Raw genomic sequence first — 23,421 nt, forward strand, 5'->3', positions numbered from 1 at the left:
AAGCAGGGCATCTCTGGGTCTTCTTTCACACAGTCAAAGTAGCGCTTGTTTTTCTCGGCAGTATAATTCTTAGTGAAAGTGATGTCAAAAGCCAGCCTTTTGCCTGGAGGGCATCCAATGTTGATGCCCAAGTAAGAACTGCCCTGCAGTATATACGTAAAGAATAAAAGCCTTTTGCTTTAAAGCCATGTTTTTCAAACTTAATCTCAGAGACAGGCCTATCTGCTACTAAATGCCAACACAGAGGAATTCTGCAGCCTGTTCTGCCAGAACCCTTCCATCAAATGCTAAGCAATGGAGAATTCCTGGAAATAGTTGTTTTTGGATGGTCTGGATACTCTCCATCTGAATTTTTCAGTATTTGATTACCCTTCTGACAAATTTCAAATTCAGAACTGGATGAGTCCAACCCCTTTTTTTCAACACCACAACAAATATTCAATATGTTCCTGTGTATCTTTTCTCTAGAGGACCCTGCTATATACTTCCCAGAGATAGTAGATTGTAGAGATTACCTAACTACCATCAGGGAAGCAAAACCATTATTACCTTTGTGCGTATTCCTGAGCCTGTGTAGTGGTAACAGCTCATCCCTGAATGTGCAACCTGTGAAAAGCAAAGCAAATGAATGCATCTCAGCGAAAAGTCCAGACTGGCACCTGATGGACAGCCCTAGCCTTAGTCTAAGATGAAACAAGACAATGAAAATTAAAAATCTGGAGCTGACAAAAATCTGTTCTCTTACCTTTAAATTTGCAGAGCTCTTCAACAGACCCTTCCCACTGAGTTGTTGCTTTGGATAATTGCCACTGTCTGTGATTGACACCTTTAGGAAGCGGTTGGTTGTTATTGCAGGGAAAGAATGGAGCAGTGAGGCAAAACAAAGAGAGGTTAAAAGAAATGTGATTCCACTGCATCAGGTTTGAACTTGTCTTCCATGCTAGCATCCCCTTATTGCTAGCCCTTCAAGACCGCAAAATGATCAAAAGCACTTGTATAATCACCCTTTCCATGTGCTGAGTTAGCCCCACAATTATTAATCTGGCTCCTCCAGGTTTCCCCCCACGGTAGACCCTACTAGCATCTGCTCAAATGAACTTCAAATATAGCTACCAGATGTTTACTAGTCAAATCAGAGCTTTCTCTGTTGGCCCCATTACCAGAGATTTCAAAAAATTTTACTCAAACTCCTAGACTATTCTAGAAGGTACAAGAAATTATGAAACAGTAGTCCTTGTTATCCAAGGTCTTCTGGACAATACATATCTCTGGGCCTCAAGCTTTGTTCTGGAAACCTCAGGGCCCCTGACAATCCCAAATCAGCAATCCTATACTCATCGTTCGGCATCAAGAAAGCAGAAAAGGTTCTCAATACTGCTGTTCATACACTGGAGAAATAGCACTGAGGAAGAGTAACTTCATGCACCCAGACAGGCACCCAGGATGAATGGGGGCAGAGAAATCACTCAGCTCTAGAATGTTCCTTGATGCAGCTCTGCACAGATGCAAGGCCAACTTATGTATGTTCACCAAGACTTTGCTCACAACAAAGTTAAAAAGTTAAAAGCCCTTTCCTCTATAAACTATTCCACAGCCCAAATCATGCCTGAGCAAAAAGGTTTTTGCTGAAACATACTATGTACAAGACCAGAGATGCTGTGATCTACGCTCCGGAAAATCTGTATGCAAAAGTTTCCAAACACAGCTTCAAACAGATCACAATGTAAGTGTGGAGTTCAGTATTTTCACATTTCAGAATGATGATCAGAACACTGGTGCATTTCTTACTTTAATGGCATAAGTATACTTGACCTGAAAGGAACAGAGGAGCCCTTACCCGATACAGCACTGAGCCTCTGCTGATCAGTTCCTGCCTATGTAGATCTGCATGAACATACTCAGGATGGGCTAAAAGAATGGTGAGCCACATATACTGGAGAGAATTTTCTTCTGCCGTCTCCCCCACTGCAGAAAAAACAGAAGATCAATTACACCATTCAAGCCTATCTACATTTGGAAAATCTGTTTTCAAGCATTGAGTAATTCTGATGAGAAGAATCCTCTAGACTCACAAGATTTGTAGTTGCTGTGTGCAGAAAACATGCTAACTGCTAAACAAAATGTGCTGCAATTGGGGGTTTATTCTGTGCAAACTTTGCAAATGGTTGCTTTGCTCAGGAAACATTTTCTGCATAGTAACAGTATTTCTAAGCAGAAACACCATTTCAATCCCTTTGTTTGGCCATTTTTAACAGTTATTTAAATAGCCTTCGTGAATGTCACTCCACATTGCTGCCAAGAGCCAAAAAGATTCACGAAACAACAGCCACAAGAGCACTGCCCCCTAAATAACAGTTCCGACTCCTCTTGAATGAAGTTTTTCTTCAGTCCCCAAATGTTTAGCATTGCAAGTGAGACGCCAGAAAATGATTCACACCCAAAAGCCTTTGGTTGGCTGCGTTCTCATCCCTTTGGTCTCTTTGCCTGGCCCCTTTTCTTTGGATGCCTAAACTGTATTTCTAAATGTTCAACTGACATTTTAAGCTACTGCAATGCTAAAAATTTGGGGACTGAAGGAAATTTTCATTTTCCAAATGTTGCAAAATGGCAAGTGCCGGGAGGGGAATTTTATTACCGGGGGCAATGCCTTCATGTTGCCCTCTTCTCCCATCGCTATATCACTGCCTATAATAAAGGAACCCAGTCTCTGCCTCCTTTGCCCACCTCCCCAATATACTGGCTCTCAAGTGACAACACCTATCTCTCCTTCCTCATCATAGCAGCTCCTGGGCTCCCCACAGCTTACTGCTCTGTTTGGTTGTCCTGATGCTCAGATACACAGAAAAGACAAAGGTCTGCTTCCTGTCCAAGTAGATTGTTTTTGGCAGCAAATTATTTGGAATGAGGTTGTAGATCTTAACATAGTTGGCCATGTCAACGTAGATACCTCCCGAGGACTTCCAGTTGCTGGCCATGTAGTAGTAATATTCCTGGAAAGTTATATATGACTGAATTAGGCATATAACCCATCCAATTCATTATACAGTTGGAGGAGGAGGAAAAGGACAAGGTCTGTTTACACCCATCTTTTGTTGTTGTTGCTGTTGTTGTTGTTAATTCTAGGGCTTTTGCAGACGGTAACATTGTCCTTGCCGCACTTTTTAAAAATAAAAATAATTTCCCCATTCAGACAATGAAAATCTTGCAAAAAGAGTAATTGAAATCTATGCCAGAAAGATTATGTTGACAGATCACATAGTCTTACTGCTCTTGGTGTCTTTCACTATGCATACATACACACAGACACTATACTATTTTGCATCATGCTGTTTTTAAAGTCATAATGGCACTACACCAGGCACTGCAAGTTTGCCTCCAGTTCAAGGAAATCCTATTCAGTCAAGAGTCTGAGTGGCTGCAAGAACTGGAACCATGAAATACCATTTTTTTAAAATTTCAAAACCCCTAAAACTAAGGAGTGAAATTTTCAGAAAGCCAAACTGTATGGCCAGTACCACATTCTGTGTGTTTATGTATGTAAATATCCACAGAATTCCAACATAGTATACAGACCATTGTAATAGTTGTATTCTATTTTTGTACTGTTCAATGACCGAAATAAATTGTCGCTGTTGTTGTTGTACAGAACCCATGGGTTCTGTTATACATTTCAGATGTGCAATGACTGACTTGTTCCCTTGTCAACTCTAGGAAAGCAGAGATCAAAAGCACTCTTTGGAACTGACTCCTTCACACTTGTTCCTTCCCCACTATTTTTAGCAGACTCCTAATAATTTCCTGTATTGCTATGTATTTTATATGTATTATCCTACTAGTGAAGCAGGCTAACTCCAACAGGGCTCCCTGGAAGAAGATTAACCATCCATTATGAAGCCAAGCCCTCCCTCTAGTCCATCTGCCTTGGTCCAGGCCTTGGAGGTAGAGAGGAACTGCTGGACCTCTTACCCTTTCCCTCCACCACTCCCTTCTTCTCCTTCTGTGTCATGTCTTTTTAGATTGTAAGCCTAAGGGCAGGGAACCAGCTAACTAAAAAGATTGTATGTACAGCACTGTGTAAATTTACAGCGCTTTATAAATAACGCTTAATAATAATAATAATAATAATAATGATGATGATGTACCCTCAAATCAGAATTTCTTTAACCAAAGAAAGTGAACCAAATCTAAAATATGTCAAAAATTAATACTGGGGGGGGGATCTAAAAATGATTCTCAATATTGTTTTTTCTTACTGCATCTTCTTTCTTGTTCTTCCACCAGCGCCACGTGGGATCATGGACTGGGTCAGCATAAGACTAGCAAGATAAAATAAAATATTAATACAGTTTGGGGATGGGGGAAAGAGAGAGAGAGAGAGAGAGAAACAACACTATGCTCACATAAAAGAAACAGCCATGTTGGGATGGAACAAAGAATGACCATTTCATATGAAATAGAGCAATGCGGAAAATAAAGTGGCATCCGTATTGCCACTTTAACTGCCATGGCTCCATCCTTTGAAATTCTGGCATTCGTAGTTTGGGGATGGACTTAGAATTCTTTAGTACACTATCCTAAACTGCCACATTAGAGCTTTCATGCACAGAATTCTCAGTACAGTGGTACCTCGGGTTACGAAATTAATTCGTTCCGCGGCTAATTTCGTAACCCGAAAAACCTTCGTAACCTGAATTGCCATAGGCGCTAATGGAAAAAAATAGCTCTCTGCTGCCCTCCGGTGGCGAAATAGCACCGAGGTTTTTTCGTAACCCGAAAAAACCTTCGTAAGCCGAAACAATAAATCCCTATGGGATTTTTTCGTATCCCGAAAAATTCGTAAGCTGGGTAATTCGTATCCCGGGGTACCACTGTATCTCAGGAAATTATAAATCCCAGAATTTACAGAATGGTGCCTTAGTAGTTAAGGTGGTATCAAACTGCTATAACTGTTGAGTATTATTTACACTAAGACCTCCTGCAGCCACCTTACTCTGGCCAGCCCAACCAGGGTCCAGTGGGCATGCTATAGTGGCCAGTGGCCAGAGGAAGCTCTTGCAATTAGCTTAAGCCCTAGGAAGAGCAATGAGGGCAGGGGAGGAAGGTTGAGCAAAGGTGGCATGAGGCAGAGAGCACTAGGCCGATGCTCAAACCATGTTCAATGCCACCACTCCCACTACAAGAGCAGCCTCAGCCAGGAGGGCTGTTCAACTGGCACCAATTGTGGTAGCAGCAGTAGAAACTATACAGAGGAGGCCAGTGCCAGAAAATTCACTTCTAGTCTTGGATTTTAAGGTAAAGTTTGATGCTTGGGTTGTTGTTTCAGGAGATAGTGGAGACAGATACTTATGGGCATATACTGGCCTCCAGTGGCTGATAATGAGTAAGACACTCAGAAGGCAATGATTTTGGGTGTTCAGATGGGCATAATGGCTAAGGGACACTACCCTTTCAGACCTACTTTTAGCAGTAAGCAAGATGCACCAACACAAAGCCCAATCATTTATAAACTAACACCCCCAATAGCTCCACTACCACTGATAGACTTACATTTTAAAACAAGGAGCATTACATTCCCGAAAAGCCTCCAGGAAGTGCAATTCACCTTTACAAGAAGATGTGAAGATCCCTGTATGTTGTTTGAATCCAAAACAGGAGTGGAAAGGGTTGATATGCAAAACGGACATCTGGTAATTTCTTGTTTCAATGGGACGAATCTACAGTATGTCCTGTGGGCAGATTAGTCCCTGGATCCACCAACCTCTGCTACAGACTGTATGCTCCTTTGGATAAATGTCATTTATTGTACTAATAGTAGTAGTATTTAAAAAGAATGAAGGGGCACTTGCTTAAAACATTGCTCCTCTACCCTCCAAGGTGGTGTGTTCCATTGCTGAGCAGCTCTTACAGTAGAAAAATTCACAATAATTAGGTGGAATATATTTTCTTGTATCCACAAAGCAGCATAATATTCCCTCTTGGGCAACCTGTTGAGACCCGATTGGAACTGTCAGATCAGATCCAGAATGGGGCTCCTTTAACTTCAATCCTTAAGAGATCTTGGAGAAGGATGGGGTATCATAAAACTCAAGCAAGCAAGAGGAAGCAGTTAGTCCTCTCCTACTTTCATAACCCCAACTTTCAGCTATAGGTGTCCCCTCCTATCATAGCTCTTGCTGCATCAATGGAAAGGGGTCTGGAAAGTGAAGGAAGACAGGTATCTTCATCTTGTTTGGTGGAGCATCATGGTATCTCCTCCTGCTCCAAGATCTGTTAAAGATTAAAATTACAGGAGCCCCATCTGGATCCAATCTGGCAACCCTAAATCCAATCCCAGCAGTGGACAGGACTCTGCATGTGAACCAGAAGCTGTGTGGAAGAACATCCCCCTTTTTTTTTCTTTTTTCTTTTTTTTTTTGGTCAGTTTTGGTGTGCGCACCTAATGAACTGCCAGGAAAGGCACATTTAATTCTTGCCAGGTCTGAAATAATAGCCACAAACCTGAAGGCAAGAGCCAGGCTGCCCCTCCTGAAACAAAGAAAACTGTCCTTACTCTGTGGTAAGCTGAGTGCAGCTGCAGTAGCTGGTAGACCAGTCCCTGGTACACAGTCAGAGACTTCATGCTATGAATGCCTGTTTTCTCCATGATTTCTGGTGGCCTGGCACGATAATGCTCCATCCGAGTAAAGCGCTGTGGGAGTGGCAAATCCACCATGCGTACAACAGCAAATGGGCAACGATGGGTGAATCTGATGTAGTCTATTCCACTGGGAATAAAGAAGCAGACTCATCATACAATCTCTTGAACTCTGTGTTCCCTGCCCAACAAGAATGCCATCTAGAACAGATATGCAGAGGGATGTGGTCCTCCAGAAGTTCAAGGCCTGCAACTCCCATCATCTCTCATCTTTGCTATGCTGGCTGGAGCTGATGGAATTTGAAATAAAGACCATGTGGAGGGCCACATATTCCTCATCTTTGACCCAAACCTTGACTACAGCATTAAAAGGTTTTGGCTAGGCCCATGATTCAAGGTAAAATGGACACCCTTCCCATGGCCTGGTTTTAGGGCTCGCCTTGCACTGAACAACTTTCCTTGAGCACAGAAAAGTGCTCATTGTGGAACAACAGACAGACTGGAATCTCTGGCTAGCCACAACGACCACTGTCTCAGAGTGGCCAATGCTCTGCAAACAAAACAAAACAAAACAAAAACATTCATAAATTCTAAGGGCAGCACATCCAATATCTGGAAAGTCATTTTCAAATTATATAATCAATTGGTGGCAAAACCCTTGCTGCCCTGGCAGGCGCCTTAGACAACCTCAGGTCAATGAAGCTTGTGTGTTCCCACTCACTTGTGTGTCATCCCTTTGTGAGGAGTGTTGATCAACTGGTCATAGGTCAGGATATGATCCAGAGGGAATTTCCTCTTGATTAATCTTCCAGTGGTTCCAGGATCTTCCCTATAAATCAACTGAAAGAAAAAGGGCCAAGAACAATAGATCTAGGCTGGAGCAATCACACACCCAACATAGAAGTGTCAATCTCTCTGCTTCCCTAGTAATATTTAATTATTTAACCCTCTGTAATATTTAGTTACACTGCACTATAGTAGCCTTCAACTTTTCCTAGAATGAAAGTCTGCTTTCAACTACAATTGGTAAAATGGCAAAATATCTAGTTCTAGAAAGCCAGCTGGTTAGCCAGACTGATAAGCGATCATGCTTACTTGTGTTACTATCTAAAAAGATAATCAAAGGGGTTTATAAAATTTGAAACAATAAATACTGTATAATTCAGACGTACAACTGCTCTGAATCCCCAGTTGTCCAGGGGTAGCAGAAGCAAGAGAAAGAATGCACTACTCTAGAGATGGGCAAGATAAGAGCCAACCATATAGAGTGCATGAGTGCAATCTTTTAAATGTAACAGCAGACTCTGCCCTCTCACAGATGCTGTGTTTCTTATCTTGGGGTATAATTTCTTAGAACAAAAGTGTACTTTCAACTACAAGCAGTAAAATGGCAAAATATCTAGTTCTAGAAACCCAGAAGCAAGAGAAAGAATGCACTACCCTACAGATGGGCAAGACAAGACCCAGCCATTTCTTTGCCCCTCTCCCAGTCTCTAGTGACACAACAGCAAGAGGGAAATGGGCATTTTCACATCAAAAAAGGTGCATGAGGACCATACAATTTGTTTTACAAGAGAGAATAATATTTTCAGAGGATTCCAGGAAACATTATTCTGCTCTAAAACAAGGAATATGTCACTTGTGTGTCTTATTTCTAAAAACGCCTTTAAACTCATTGGCAGTGGGTGAAGGGATCACTTCCAGTTCCTGCCTCTGTGCCCTAAATTTTAGAAGCGTGTGGCTGTGGGAGGGAGTGGTATGTCCCACAGAACAATTAAAAAAGACTCACTGACTAGCCAAAATTCCCCACCCTTGCAGTAGTCATGTGCCAGAACCTTACTGGGACTTTACACTAGAATAACCAGAGCTTACATGAGTAGACCTACTGTTCTGGATTGAGAAAGGATGTGTTTAATGTCTCCTTATGTAACTGATTTGGCAACCAGGTGCAGCTCTCCTGCCCCGATCAGCTGGCGAAAAACATTTTCATACCAAGAGCCCTCTGTGTTCCCTTTCTGGTGTCTGGGTCTTAGTATGCTGACAGAATTTTACATCCAGCCATCTTCAAACAGGATCTTAGTCCCCTCTGCCAGGTGGACAACAAGAGCTGGTGATAGGTTTTTATTCTGGGGCTGGGGGGTATATAGAAAACTCACTATAGTTTGGGAGGTAATGCAATCTACCATAGTATCAAACAGTAGGGTACTAAATGGATAAATAAACTGAACAGAAAAAAGCAGGGGTTCTCCATTACTTTTCCTCTGAGGCTGAGAGAGTATTAGTTGACCAAGGTCACTCAAGTGGATTTCCAGAGCAGGATTTGAACCCTTGTCTCCTAATCCTACCACTATCAGCATGTCTCTCACTGGCTATCTCTTGAATTTCCAAGTCACATCCACAGAGAGAGAGATACCCACCTCTTGCATCCCATCCTTGTCAAAGAAAACAGTGACTATAGCTTGTTTGGCATTCAAGTCATGGTCTGGTGAGCCTTCCATCACTTGCAAGGTGTTGTACACGGACCAAGCTTTTGATGGATATGCTCTTTTGATCTCTGTACTGCCTTCTCTCATAACCCAGACCTTGAATAAGGGCAGGAGGAGAAGTGCTCAATTAAAACCTCTCTTCATCACACACATACACACACACACAAGTTTCTATGCCAGGGGTAGGCAATCTTTTTAAGCCGGGGGCCGGGTTGCTGTCCCTCAGACAACTGGGGGGGGCGAAGCCAAAAAATAAATAAATAAATGATTTTTAAAGAAATTAAATATATAAATAAACCAGGACAAATGTAGGACAAAATTTTCAAATGGAAGACACTTTTTTTTTAAAAAATGGAGGACACGTGAAAAAATTTGCTGATTTTTTTAAAAAATGTTAATATAAATGCATGTTTCTGAGGCTTCTATAGACAATTGCCCCCCAAAGGCCCCGGCGGTAATTGGCGGCAGGATTGGGCTGGGGCCGGTCCCAAGGCCTTGCCGGGCCGCATCCGGCCCGCGGGCCGCAGGTTGCCTACCCCTGTTCTATGCTCTGGGCCTAGTTCATCCAATTAGGCAAGATAAGCATGATTCATCGTATTTCCAGGGCCAATTCAAAAAGATTCAACTGATTACCCTCAAGTGGCACATCCCAGCCAGATCTGGCCAAATCGCTCTCTCAGATCTAGTCCAATATCAACCTACAAACAAAGGGAGCAGGCCAGACTTGTTCTGTAGCTTAGACAGTGAATAATCAATTAGTAATTCATTCAGTGAATCCTTATCTTGTTTCAGTCATAGATTTCACAGTGCTGAAAGGGACATTAAGCAAACCATCCAGGCCAGCCCCCGTCTCATTCCAGCACACTGGAACAGATTTTGTTTTTCTAAAGACGATGTTCCATATACCGAGGGACCAGTACAGTCAGAAAAGGAAGGGATGAAAGTAGCTGAAATAAATATACAACAATCCCTCACTCTCCTTTGCACCATGAAGCCCAATTCTCCCAAACAATTAGCTACTGGACCCACAAGGAAGATAAACACACATACCTCATCTGCATCCGTCACAAAGGCAATTTGCCCAGTAAAGGACAAAACAAAATATTTGATGGGAGAGTCGCCCGGAAAGTTGCACAAATATATGAAACTCACCATGTCATTGCTGTCAAAAAAAGGTAAATGGAAGAAACTTCATGTATATGTTTTCCCCGCCCAGTGGTTGAAGTAAAAGCACTGGTGTTGTATGCTTTCAAGTCATTTCCAACTTCTGGAGATGATACAGTGAATCTATCCCTCAGTTTTCTTGACATTATTTGTTCAGATGGTGACTGCATTTGCTTTCCTATGTCTGAGAAGCATGTGCTTTCCTAGGTCTGAGGCTGAAAGACTGTGACCTTTCTGAGCGGGGATTTCTGAGCGGGGATTTGAACCTTGGTCTCCACCATTCCAGACTAACTCTAAGAAAAGTCACAGCAGGTTCTTCTGGTCTCATAATTCTATCCTAATATTGAATCAAAAATCAGCTTTCAGCCTAGAACAAAGGCTGGGAACATTTATTTGGCCCAGGAGGAGGACTGGCTCTAGGGCAAGCATCTTGAAGTCTGCATGACAGGAATGGTGGAGCCACAGCTCAACATGGATGGGCTCCCCAATATCACTGCACCATCTCCACAAACATACCCTTATATTCTCACGCTCTCACCCACTCTCCTGAGCTGCAACTAGGAAAAGCCTCCGCTGGCACTAGGGTTGCCAGCTCAGGGGCATCTCAGTGCCCAAGATTTCAAGGTCAAAATCTGAGACCTAGCGATGGTGGGCAAACCCTGATGCAGTTATTAGTTATGATACACCAAGCATCAAACCCAACTACTCTGAGCTGTCATTCAAATAGAAAGCCCCAATACTAACTGGTGGGAAAATATTTCTCTGGTTGGAAATTACATTTTCTAAGTGCTGCATTAAACAGAGAAAACAAGAACATTTAGCTCTATTTTTAACATTTTTGCAAGCATTGCTTTTAGGAACACATGGAAACTGAAGTCCAACCAATTTTCTCAGCTATGTATCAAACACTTCCGCAAGTACTGGTTCTTACATATGAAACTTACAGTCCAACCAAAACCAATTATCAAGCAAAAAATGTTTGCCCAATTCTGTTTGTTGTAAGTTACTCCACTGAACCACAGGCTTCTCAGACCTAGGCCCAAAACAGACGGGCCAAAAAGCACTGCCTTTGGGCTGATTCAGGGGCGTGACATTCAGATGATGCATGCCCCCAGATTGGGGGGCCTAAGGCAGCAAAAGGAGCGCAAAAAGCTCTCCTTGCTGGTGGTCTATTGTGGACGTTGTGGTTTTGCACCACTCAGGGCATGCTTGCAGTTGGAGCAGCCAAAGGCCGCTGGAGCAGCCAAAGGCCGCTCCAAGCCACCTATCTGTATGATGCCCCAGAAAGAAAACCATATACTGTACTGGAGGGGGAGAAAGGAAAGGGGAGAATTGGGAAAGTTAACAAAAAGAGAGCTCCTATACTAAACATAAAAGGAACAACACCGAGAAAACAGAAGATAAAGAAGAATGCAAAAACAATATTCAGCATCACAGGAGAGTCCACCAATATTAAACAGTCACAAGCCTAAGGGGTTTGGTTTGTGGGCAGTGGGTTTAGAGTAGGAATGGATCAACTATGTCCTTCCATATACTGTCACACTGCAGTTTCCAATCTTTCTCATCACTGGCTACACTGGCTAGAAATGATGGGAGCCATGTTCAAACCAGCAGGTTTTGGTCAGCAAGTCTTACCTTTGCAAGATAACATTCCCCCAGATATAGAATATTTTACTGAAGGGATTTAAAGCCAAACCTCTTGGGATAAGAGTTTTATTTATATACGCCTCCTTCCCCAGCAAGAGCACAAATCCTGTATCTGAGGCTGCAAAAGGGAAAAAAGGTAAGCTTCACAAAAAGGTTGGGGTAGAATGAGTTACAGAGGACTACAAGAAAAAAAGATGTAGTGGAAGGAATGCCCTGTTTTTTTCCTCCAGCTCCTCCCCCTCCATACGACTGAATTTTTAGAAAAGGAACATATGGGGCAGCCATGCTTCTTGATTTACAAAGAACAGTCATCGTTTGGTTCAAGAGCTATACATATCTAAGGATCCCCAAACACAGGGGAGACCTTAAAGCTGTCCAGCAATAGCAATCCTCTGAAGAGTAGACACAAAAAGTCTTCTTCTCTAGAGCAAAAATGTACTGCCCTTCTACATAAATTATTGTAACTGTTTCCAAATTGGCACCTATATACATAAGCGTATTCAAATTTTGTGTTAGCCTTTGTGCTCTCTTTGTCCTCTTGTTTTGGTGATACATAACTGGCCCCTAAAGTATACACCATGTTTGCATGAGATTTCAAATGAGCAACTATTGTTTTCTTAACAAGAGAGAGCACAGGAGATGTCATTTTGAGGTGCTGTAAAAACCCAAATACACAAATTATGCATAGAAGAGGTCTTTGCATTGTCAAAATAACAGCACTCTATAAAGAAGCACGAGTTCCCACAAAAGTAAAGAGCTGATGTCCTTAAACAATGAGCCCAACTCCAATACTCAAAGGTTCATTCTTGTGAACCAACTGGAAGAAACTCACATTAGTCTCACAAATTCACTGGAACACCTCTTTCAAGAACTCTTTTCTCTAACATGCTTATTGCAATTCTGATTCAGGTTTGGGGAGCATGAGTGCAAGAGCATATGATGATTTCTGCAGCTGTAAAACAGCTCTGGGTAGGGTTGTCAGAGAAAAATCTACAGAGGGATCCTGGTTAATGGTCATGTAGAACCAGGTTATGTAGAAGAGGAAATTTAAGTGGGTGACACCTACTGAAATACGCTCTTCTATGCAGCCATCAAAAGCACAGGAGCCCTCTCCAGGTTGTACTGTGGCAACCTACCTATATCCACAAAGGGGTTTCAAAGGTTCAAATCTTCCCCCACCAATGCAAAGAGGTGAAGCAGGGATTGCAGGAACTTTGGGTGCAATCTTTTAAACGTAACAACAGACTCTGCCCCCCTCACAGATGCTGTGGTTCTTACCTCTGGGTACCAGCTCAGGGACTTCATAAATCTGCTTAAAATATGCATCTGCAAATTGAACAGATAAAACAGCCACATGTAGGGATATGAAATAAAGTACTAATTTGTAGCCTATACTTCAATCACCAGCTGCTTCTGTGATCTTTGGCTCATACCCAGCCCCAGGTTTCACACATTCTCACTCATTTATACATATACACACAAACATGCACCAGGTCCCTTACAAGTACTGAGGAATAGTCCCAATAACCCCATCTTTGAACTACACAGGGCTATGGATTCGCAAGGTGAAAAAAATGCCTTCCTTGCTCATCACTTCCTAGTTATGAAGCTGTGAACACCAAGTCATACCTCTATAAGTGCAGGGTTATCTATTCTTGACTAATAGCAATCTTTTTTTTTTCCTGTGCCTTTCCAGGTCCTACTAATTAACTAGGCCCTTTTTCCCATTTACTCAGAGACAAAATCAGCTTGTCCAAATATTCAAAGCTGCTTTTTATATAGAATAGAATTGCTGGCCCATATAGCTTAGTATCGCCATGCTGATTTGTAGCAGCACTCAGGCTTCAGACAAATGTATTTCCCAGTTGTAGCCGGACATAACAGGTACTGAATCAAGGACCTTATGCAAGCAAAATATTGGCTCTTTCACTAAAGAGAAACCCTTCTCTATTGAGCTGTGATTCATTTCTTGGTCAATCCAAAGGTTCACCAGATGTGTTCTCCACATTGCTAATCAGCAACCATTCCACTCTGTCCTCCCCTCTTTTAACATTTGTTCCATGCTTATTAAATTGTCAGCCAAATTTGAATGGACATGCTAGATCTTATGTGCATTTTCGGGCCAATTCTGTTTGATACTCCTAAAGAGTTTGATTAATTCTTTTTTTATAATCCTGCATTCAGCATAGATCTTTTTTTTTAATTTGGTTAGATCATTTTTGTGTGCAGTGCCCACCTGAATGTTAACCTATGATAGTACTGGCGGTAGTAGTGATGATGGTGGGGACAATGACAACGATGCTTCAAAGAGTGAGACTAACCTTTCTGATATTCCACAAGGAAGTGCCGATTTGTTCCATCTTCGTTCACCAGCAATATGAACTTGTTTTCATTTGCAGAGAAAACAACCCACACAATATTACACCCAACTGCAAGAGAAAAAAATGTCACTCATGGTTTGTTGATACACTGATGGTGGGAGACTGGGGGGAGTGTGTGTATGTGTGTATACAGCTAGAAATGTTGCAACTGCAACACAGAGTAGAGATATCCATTTAAAAATACTCCATGTTAAACCAAACAAAAGAATTTCTGGATTTTGTGCTTGTATCAGCCTATATAGATTGTGAAACTAACCATAGTTCTTACTGTAAATGGACTTTTAAATTTATTTTTCCTTTTTATTTCAAGAAGAATATGTTTGCTATTGGGTGGTTAACACCTTTAGGTATAAATAAATCAAATGCAACGCCTTAAGCCACTTGTAAATCCGTTGGCACAGGGGCTTGTCCAGTTCTTTCGTTTTCTATCGAACCCCTCTACCACTGTTAACCGTTTCAAAATGTTAAAATGTATATCATCTATTCTGGACCAGCAAATCACAGGGAGGTTCACAGAGCATGGGACACCCAGGCCTCAGAAATCCTGTGCAGCCACTCCTCTAGCTCCTCAGACCTCAATAGCCATTGCCCACACATTTCTAAGCATCTCATCTTAGAGGTAATGGCTAGAAACTTGATTCTTGCTTTAAATACGAAAAGAGATTGAATCTGTACCAACTTTCGTATTCTGCATTTCTTGTGAGTTCCAGCAGAATTGTGCTTTGACTTACAACTGTGTTGTAACAGATTATTTGGTTGCGGGCTTTGGGTCCCTAGAATGAATTGGGGTACAGGGTAAAATGTTCTCTTGATGTCCTGAGATTACCATCCCATGAAAGAACTACTTTGCTTGAGGGAGAAACAGCAATAAACGCTTCTGATAACTGAATGAGTGTGTGTTTATTTTATTTGTAGATATATTTTTAAGCTTCCTTGTATGTCATACCATGGATAGAAGGAAGATCAGCAACATAAGACTGTGCAGGAAGCAAGGGAAGAGGCAGATGACAAAAATATAGAAAGACCTACCTTTCAGAAACTGGCACACTGACTGCTGCTGAGCCTTCAAAGAGCCAGTGGAATTCACTATTCCATCTATAAAGGGGGACAATTGATAACGTTAAGTGATCGGGGCTACTCCTCTTTTCCTTCTTACTATCCAAACAAACCCTTTCCCAACAAATTCACAAGCTGCTTATTGTCTTCTTGATAGACAAAGGAAAAACAAATTTAAAAATACAATTACAGTAAGACAGTTATGAAATAATTAGTCAAAGTCTTCACTAACCGTGCCTAAAATGATGTACAATATGTTCTGCACCAATGGGGCATTTCCATCATGGTATGTTGCTCTAGCTGTAATTATAAGTATATTCTATATAGATCTGTTATCAACAGGTCAGACCTGGCTTTGGGTATCTGATTGGTTGTTCCTTACTGATCTCCTCGCTCTGTTCTCCTAACTTGTAGCCTTTTTTGCTGATGTCTGAAGGGCCATGTCTCATATACTGTCCTGATTTGACATGGACAATCACAATAAATCCTCTGCTGTCCCACTTTTTCAGCTGTTTTTAAAATGTCCCAGATTCTCCTGTTCCCTCACACTTTCCCCCTTTGTCCTCCAGTTGCTGCAAACTGAGTACAAAATGCAAAAGTAGTTTGCACTCAATTAACTCAGCAGAATGGAGCAAAGAGAGCCTGTTTTGCAACAGTTTCTAATTCTTCTTCATTAATAACTTTTGCCATCTTGACTACACTCTTATTGTTTGGCCACATGTCACATTCTTCTGAGGAATGTTGGAGGGTATATATACCGTCTGCACATCTCTTCTTCTTTTTTTAACCTTATCTTTCCATTCATCCCGCCACTCATCCTTCCACTCATTCTGTCATCCTTTACTTCTTTACTTTTTAGCTACAGTTACTAAGTTCCAGAATAAAGATCAGAGGTTTTTTTATCATCTTAGTGGTTGGATGTGAGTTGGCAGTCTGAATAAACAGCTGAACAAAATGTATGCTGCGATCAAAACACGATTACACCTAAACCCATGAAAACTATCAAATGTGCCATCATGATTCACAGACACCATGAAGAAAAACATATTCCTGATGGAAACCAGGACAGAAAACTTAGCTAAAGGGGCAGTCCCTAGACCAAAGAGTGAATTGGGGGATTATTGCTTTCATTTAGGGAGATGGGATAAGAAACATTTAATCCAGCAATCTCTGGTGTCACAACAACTAGAAAGAATACCTTTCACAGTAATAAGAAAGAACTCTCCTTCTTGCCAGCCACCACCAAGAGCAATCACAAATTCAGTGTCATTCTTAACAAAAAACACAGGGTTTAGTCTCTTCACACAGACATTATTTAATATGCGTGTCCACATCTCTAAAGGAAAAGCAGAAAAAGGAGGTAACAGTTAAAAACAACATAGAAAAACAGAGCAAAATAGAACTGTTCCAGGCAGCAGGTTTTTTCTTTTTTGAATTTTGAAAGTAATGTCTATCTCCTAAAAACAGACTTATTTTCCTTTCTATTCTTAGCTACATCTTATCCTGAATTAAGCAAATACTTTCTAAGCAAAAGCTTTCAAACTGCTCTAGCTCCAAACTGGTTAAAATGGGGGCAAAGGTTGACTAATGCAAGGTAGAAGGAGCAAAATGGAATAAAGAGAGGGCTTTAAAGGTATGGAATGATTCTTTCAGGTAGGAATGGAAAGAATACATTTCCTGCAAGAACACTGCTTTTTTACATAGAAAATGCCATTTTCTGCACAAAAACTGTATTTTTGTACAGAATAAATATAAAAACCATGCATTTTCTACTCACAATGAAGAGCAGAATGGTAAAAATATTCTTATTGGTCTGTGAGAATGAAATGTATGAAGATTTACATGCCCACCTTTGGGAAAATTTGTCCAGGATGGTTCATGAAAGTCCCTTTCCCACTACAACTGAAACTTCCCATGCAATGTGTCGTTTCAGGAGAGGATTCACTGTGCTTAGTTTAAATCATTCTCTGCCAAATTCAAGACAGACTTGCAACATCCATTAAGGACAGGATTCCGGTTATCATTGTCTGAATGATCATTCCTTCACTACAGGGAAATCTGGGGAGGAAAACTCTGTCAGAGGAGACCTGGGATCCCCTGCTGCCTTTGGAGAATGCTCACCATCTTTGCCTTGCCAAGATTCTTTCAGGAAGCCACTATATTAAACAGGCATAAAATCAACACAACATACTGCAGTTATGACCTGTGGTTGTTTCAGCTCACATACCAGAACCTGAACTTCTCATGTGCAATAAAGGGTAATGTCCCACAAAGTAATAGACCAGCTGGTTCTGTCGGATGAAGAGGGTGCTTTCTGTGGCAATGGTATCAACAATAGCGGAGGAGAAACCCTTCTGTGGGCAGGAGATGGAGCCGATCCAGCAGCTGTCGATGCCAAGCTGCAGTAGAAGAGGGGACAAAAAGAGTCAAGCCTTGTCTTGTAGAGGGACATGCAGACACCCCAACAGGAAATATTCCTATGGTGCCAAGAAAGAGAGGATGGGGGAAAGGAGCAATTTCTTGTCTTTTCTCCTGTCAGGCCTGAACCTGGGCCTCTTCATTTTACATTGCAAAGGGAAGACAGGGACTACCCCTCCCTTGCCAGGGTTGCCCAGCCAGGTTTACCCTAGGCTTTGAGATTTCAGGAACAAAACCTGGTATTTAAGGACTTGTACTGTCACAAGGGGCAGGCCCTGGTGATGTTATATGGTTGCTCTTACTGTATAAGGAGTGCTCCCTGGTGATGTCATTAAGCAGGATACATAAGGAGCCTTATCACATAATACAACAAAATGAAATAGAGCTGGACAGTAGCAATTTTCTCTGTGCCTTATCGCACAATATTGCAGCATTTAAATTTTCTTGCTATGCAAGATGGTCATCAAAAAAGTCTTTTCCTCTAGCCAGAATAATCTGTACAACAAAAAGGCTTCCTTTGATGACTATCCCCCATGGGAAGAGAACTTAAGCACTACAGCGTCATGAAGTAAGGCATGGAAAAAACCACTACTCTCCAGCTCCAATTCGGCTTTTTATTTGTTGTGCGATAAGGCTTTAAGTATCAATCACAGTTAATCAGAATGTGCCACTCAAATGAAAAACGCCATTATAAAAATGGCATTTCTTTCACCCAGGGGAATCTTGCTCTTTCCAGTAAACTCAGAATAAAGCAAACTGCTGCAGTCTCCTAGCTTGTGTCTTTCTCTTTAAGATCTTTTGCTATCTTCACTATCCTCTGACCACACATGCCTCTCTTTTTATCAGCTATGGTACTGTCCTGCTCCCATCTGAACACAAAAAGTTACCTTATATATAGCCAGGCCTTTGGTCTCCCTAGACATACCGAATGGACTATGAGATGGCTCTGCCAAGGCTTCCAAACCTTTGTGGATCAAGAGTGAACTTATTGAGTAGGTTAAGACCTTTCAGCTTTCAGGGTAAGACCTTTTAGGAGAGGTGTAGCACCCACAATCATTATAGATGCCATTTCAGAGTGTCCCATCCCCACCCCCACTCCCTGCCTCTTCTTACCTCTACTGGAAAGTAATCTTCAAACCCTGTGTCTGACATGAGGACAATCTTGTTTCTTGGGATGTCACCAAGGATGAGCACAGGGGCTCGTGTGTAAGTATGCCACAAGGGACGTGATGGGTCTCTCAGAGTCAGGAAGGAGCTCAAGGCAGTCAGCTATTTGGCCAAAGGGAGGCCAGAGAAGAGAGCATAAGGACATAACTAATATTTACACACCACATCAAAGCCACAGAGGCCCAAACAATACATTCCACATGGCCTACGATAAAATTTTACCATGACTGTGCCACTTCTGGATGCAAGCTAGTGATATATTGTAATGCTGCTCCACTAATCTCCATGCACAAAGGAAGGATGAATGCATAGCAAGGAGAAACTTGGCCTAGCCCTTCTCTCTAATATGCTACCTGATGTGTCTTGCTTTTTGATATTCTGTAAGTCATTCTGAGTCCCAATATTGGGGGAATGGCAGAATATAAATGTTATGATAATAATTAGCTTTCCCTGTCCTACCCTACTCCCCATTATTTAAGCATTTATTTAGGAGACTGGCTGACCTGGTCAACAGTGTTTGCTCTAACAGACAATCTTCATCAATTTACCTTCGTTCCTATCTTGAACACAGCTTTGTTTTGAACTAGCTTCATAAATCCATTGATATTGATAGAGAACCTAGAAATAAGAAAACAGTTTTAGAATGGATGGATTTTATTTCTTCCATTTTATACACTACTTTTTAACTAAATTTCTCAAGGTAATTAATCGTTTAAAACATCACATTATAAAACATTATGGGATTATAAATTTAAAACATGGTATTATAAAAAGTCACAGGCATCATACAATCCTGGAAAGCAATTTGCAATACTCACTATTGGCTGTGATGTCTAGGCATGCTGGGACTTGAACTCTAACAACATGTGAAAGGTAATTCCACCATATACTATAATGATACCTTTATTGGCCAACTGAAATGCACAATATATTTGTTGCAAGCTTTCAAAGCTCCATAGCTTCATGGCAAGTATATTGTGCATTTCGGTTGGCCAACAAAGGTATCACTGTTTGGATTTGCTACAGCTACCCCTGCATGTTTTCTAACACGTGAAAGACTACATGATTCCTACATGTAATCTTGCTGCTGTGGTCATATATTGTAAAAAAATATTCCATGTTGTCATTTTAACTGGCCATCTATCAGTACCAGTAAGAAAAGTCCTTCGAGCTATAAAATGAAGGTTGCATCACAAACTCAAGCATCTCTCTCACCTCTTAGCATCAACAGGAAGGCCAATGGTATTGGTGGTCACCGTCACATCCATCACTACACTGCCATTCATGTAGGGCATCGGTGTGTACCAGCACATCCTGCAAGCCTCTTCGCTATCACAAGCTTGTGGAGATAGAAGAAGCTCAGAAAACAGTTCACATCACACAGACATGCAAACAACCATTTCTTCAGCCACCAGCAATGAGCAGGAGAAGTTTCCTGTCAGAGCAACTAGAGGAGCAGCCCATTAAAAATGGTCTTCCGTCACTGCAGGAAAACACTAATTACTACTTGACCTTAAAAAATTCAAGATTTTTATTTGTTAATTATTTTATTAAATTGTGAAACTTTAAAATATCATATTGGAATTGCTGAAAATGCCGATAAATTGTAAGTATGTGAGCGTAACCACACTACAGAATTATAGCAATCTGACACTGCTTCTGTTATCATTACTCTATCCTACAGAATCATGAGAACTGGAGCCTAGTGTAGCACCAGAGCCGTCTGAAAGGGAACATAAATACCTTACAAAACTACATATCTCAGGATTCCACAGTAATGAAGCATGGCATTTACAGTGATGTCAAACTGCTGTGTGGAAACACAAATGACAAGAAGCATTGAAATAGCACTCTTTGGCATTTCAACAATTAAGATAAGGAATGTTAAATTCCTTGCTGGAAACTTTAACACATCAGGATTTGTGGTTTGTTTCTAAGCAATGCTGCAAATTACATTTAATCAGGCACTTCCTCCTATTCTGCCTGTTTCCCTGATCTAAAATCTAAAATCCTAAAATACCTCCCATCCTGGAAGGAGCTGCTGTCATTTCAATCTCCAATTGCTCTTGTTTTTGACGCACAGAGTGGGCAGGTTCTTCAAAACTGACTGTCACAAGTGGTCTCATCCCACTGTAGTGAGCTGTCCGGATAGCCATTTCTGATGCCTGGAAGGGGAGAGCAGTGCCAACATTAACATGCTGGTTAATGGGCCATCTCTTCATCCATCAGATGTCCCTTTTTAGAACTTCTGGAAGCTTGGGTACAAAAATATAAGCCAGGGACAAAAGCTGAGTGTCTCTGAGTGTAAGGGAGGTTAAGGCAAGGAAACTGTGACAGTCCACAGCCCACTAGTTGCTGCGAGGGAATTCTCAGCTGAGCTTTCTCTGCTTTGAAAACAACAGCTGCATTATTTACTCATCAATAAAATCTATACCATCAATAGCTTGTGCGTGTTTTGATATCACACGAAACTCTTGGAGAGGCCTAGAGTGATTCTATCACAACTCAGAATAACAGTTCCACTTGCATTCTGGCTTTTGTTTAAAAATAAATAACCAGTTTTATCTTTTAAAACAACAACAACAATAAAAAGCATATGTTAACAGAAGTGAAACCTTCAACATTAAATCTTTCCATACAGTACTGGAAAACTGAAAAAATTAAAATGTTGGTCATTATTGTTTGCAAACAATATAGAAACTCAACTGTTAAAATAACCTCAATACCATTTAAAAGCAGTAGCTTCAAATCAATTGGATTTGCACTACAGTTCTGCGCAATGTTGAAACATCAGATGAGTTTCAGGATTAAAGCACCCTTTAAATTTGAACTCACTTCCAGCCAATGACCAGGTAGGCGTTTGCCAAGTTTGCAGCTTTGCCCTTACCAATGATCTGCAGGTCAGGTTTATTTTCAAGTAGTATGGAAATCCATAGTATTTCTGCAAAAAAGGAGAGTTATTTCAGCAGCAATTTGATAAAACCACACTGAGCATCTTCACCACAGGTCTCTGCAGAATAATCCCCTACAATTCTAGTTAACTGGTGTACCAGTTTAATCACAGTCCTGAATAAACGCAACCTGAAGCATCTTTTTATACTGGAGAGTATCCTGAGATGCCTAAGCCACTGACCTAAAGCACCTGATATTCCCTGGTGGTCTCCCTTCCAAGTACTAAGCATGCATGAGCCTGCTTAGCTGCTGGGACCTGGTGTCCTCGGCGTATTTAGGTTTAAGGCTCCAATCACATATCATTGTGATTTTTCTCTTATCCCTTTCTATGTTTCAAAGAAGAGGGAACAGAATAGGAAAAAATGCAGTCAAACACCTTGGTTTAAGCAAAATATTTCTTGGTTTGAGATGTACTCTGTTTAGTGTAGCATAAAATTCTGTCAAAATAGTGTATTATGTGAAGGATCAGACACAATATACTTCAGAGGAGGAACTGTAGGGCAACATGGGTTGGAAAATAATTTGGGATCGCGTCCTGCTTGTTTCCAGCAACAAGAACAAAAAGCTGGAGCTGAACTTTGCTCTTACCTCCCACTTCCCTCCATGGCTTTATGGCTTATGGCACAGAGTGGCAACAGCTCCAGAGGAAGTACTATAGAACCCTAGCAACCCTTCTGCGCATAGGAGCACAAGACATCCTTCTCCTCTCCCAAACCCAGCTGCCATACTCACTGCATTTTTGTCATCGGGGTCTATAGCTGAATCCACCAGTTCCTTGAAGACCTCCTCTACGCTCTTAATTTCATGCTGCTGCATGAATATATCCCGGTCCTCACCAACTTTTTCAAATCTGTTGACTACAGCTCTCCATGTGCAATCTGTCAAAAGGGCGCATTTTGTGTGCAGGAGGATGAGGAAGAGTTTGGCCAGAAGAAACCCCCGCATGACAGAGACTTCTTGCAAGGGAACCTGTGAAATAAACAAATAAACAGGGAGCACAGGTTCTTATTGAATTGACCCTTTGGGCTCCACGAGTGCACAGGTGCAGCATGGATACACTCTTTGTGCATATCTACATCTTTACTACATGTAGCGAGATCTTGTTGCACCTTTGAAACCAACGGAGAGACAGAAGTTGGCAGCATGAGCTTTCCTGTTTGCTATAAGTGGGCCTTTGGTATCCGCCGGGGTTTGGTCCCAGGACCGCCGTTGAGGATCCCCAAATCTGCGGATGCTCAAGGCCCATTATATACAAACATGGGGTAATGAAATGGTGTCCCTTATATTAAAATGGGAAAATACAAGACCTGCTGATTGGAATTAATTACTTTGAGGAACGTTTTAAAGCTGTGGGTGCAGAATCCGTGGGAATGGAGGGCTGACTGTTCTCACTCTCTGAGTCCAAGTGAGGCTGCGCACTGCGCACCCATTGCCCCTCCATCTATCTGTCTCTCTCTCTCAGTGGACCTTTGTATGTGTTTGTGTGTATACTCATGCTCTGAGGGGACCTTTTTAT

General features: G+C 41.5%; 1 protein-coding gene across 1 annotated transcript in view; it reads right to left on the bottom strand.

The window, feature by feature from the left end:
- LOC121915552 (cation channel sperm-associated protein subunit gamma-like) overlaps positions 1-23,421 on the bottom strand; it is a 30,051-nt gene that overhangs the window by 5,496 nt on the left and 1,134 nt on the right. The window contains exons 2-23 of the mRNA XM_042439878.1: positions 22,638-22,874; positions 21,841-21,894; positions 20,974-21,118; positions 20,169-20,292; positions 19,502-19,571; positions 18,900-19,055; positions 17,596-17,767; positions 16,567-16,704; positions 15,342-15,407; positions 14,253-14,360; positions 13,210-13,257; positions 11,920-12,049; positions 10,171-10,282; positions 9,052-9,216; positions 7,356-7,474; positions 6,551-6,764; positions 4,254-4,316; positions 2,807-2,990; positions 1,838-1,965; positions 746-826; positions 550-606; positions 5-143 (exon numbers count right to left, since the gene is read on the bottom strand). Coding sequence (XP_042295812.1) covers positions 5-143; positions 550-606; positions 746-826; positions 1,838-1,965; positions 2,807-2,990; positions 4,254-4,316; positions 6,551-6,764; positions 7,356-7,474; positions 9,052-9,216; positions 10,171-10,282; positions 11,920-12,049; positions 13,210-13,257; positions 14,253-14,360; positions 15,342-15,407; positions 16,567-16,704; positions 17,596-17,767; positions 18,900-19,055; positions 19,502-19,571; positions 20,169-20,292; positions 20,974-21,118; positions 21,841-21,894; positions 22,638-22,874 — 2,710 coding nt within the window. The remainder of the gene's footprint in view (positions 1-4; positions 144-549; positions 607-745; positions 827-1,837; positions 1,966-2,806; positions 2,991-4,253; positions 4,317-6,550; positions 6,765-7,355; positions 7,475-9,051; positions 9,217-10,170; positions 10,283-11,919; positions 12,050-13,209; positions 13,258-14,252; positions 14,361-15,341; positions 15,408-16,566; positions 16,705-17,595; positions 17,768-18,899; positions 19,056-19,501; positions 19,572-20,168; positions 20,293-20,973; positions 21,119-21,840; positions 21,895-22,637; positions 22,875-23,421) is intronic.

This window comes from Sceloporus undulatus, chromosome 9, assembly GCF_019175285.1.
Source record: "Sceloporus undulatus isolate JIND9_A2432 ecotype Alabama chromosome 9, SceUnd_v1.1, whole genome shotgun sequence".
In the NCBI taxonomy this organism is placed as follows: Eukaryota; Metazoa; Chordata; class Lepidosauria; order Squamata; family Phrynosomatidae; genus Sceloporus; species Sceloporus undulatus.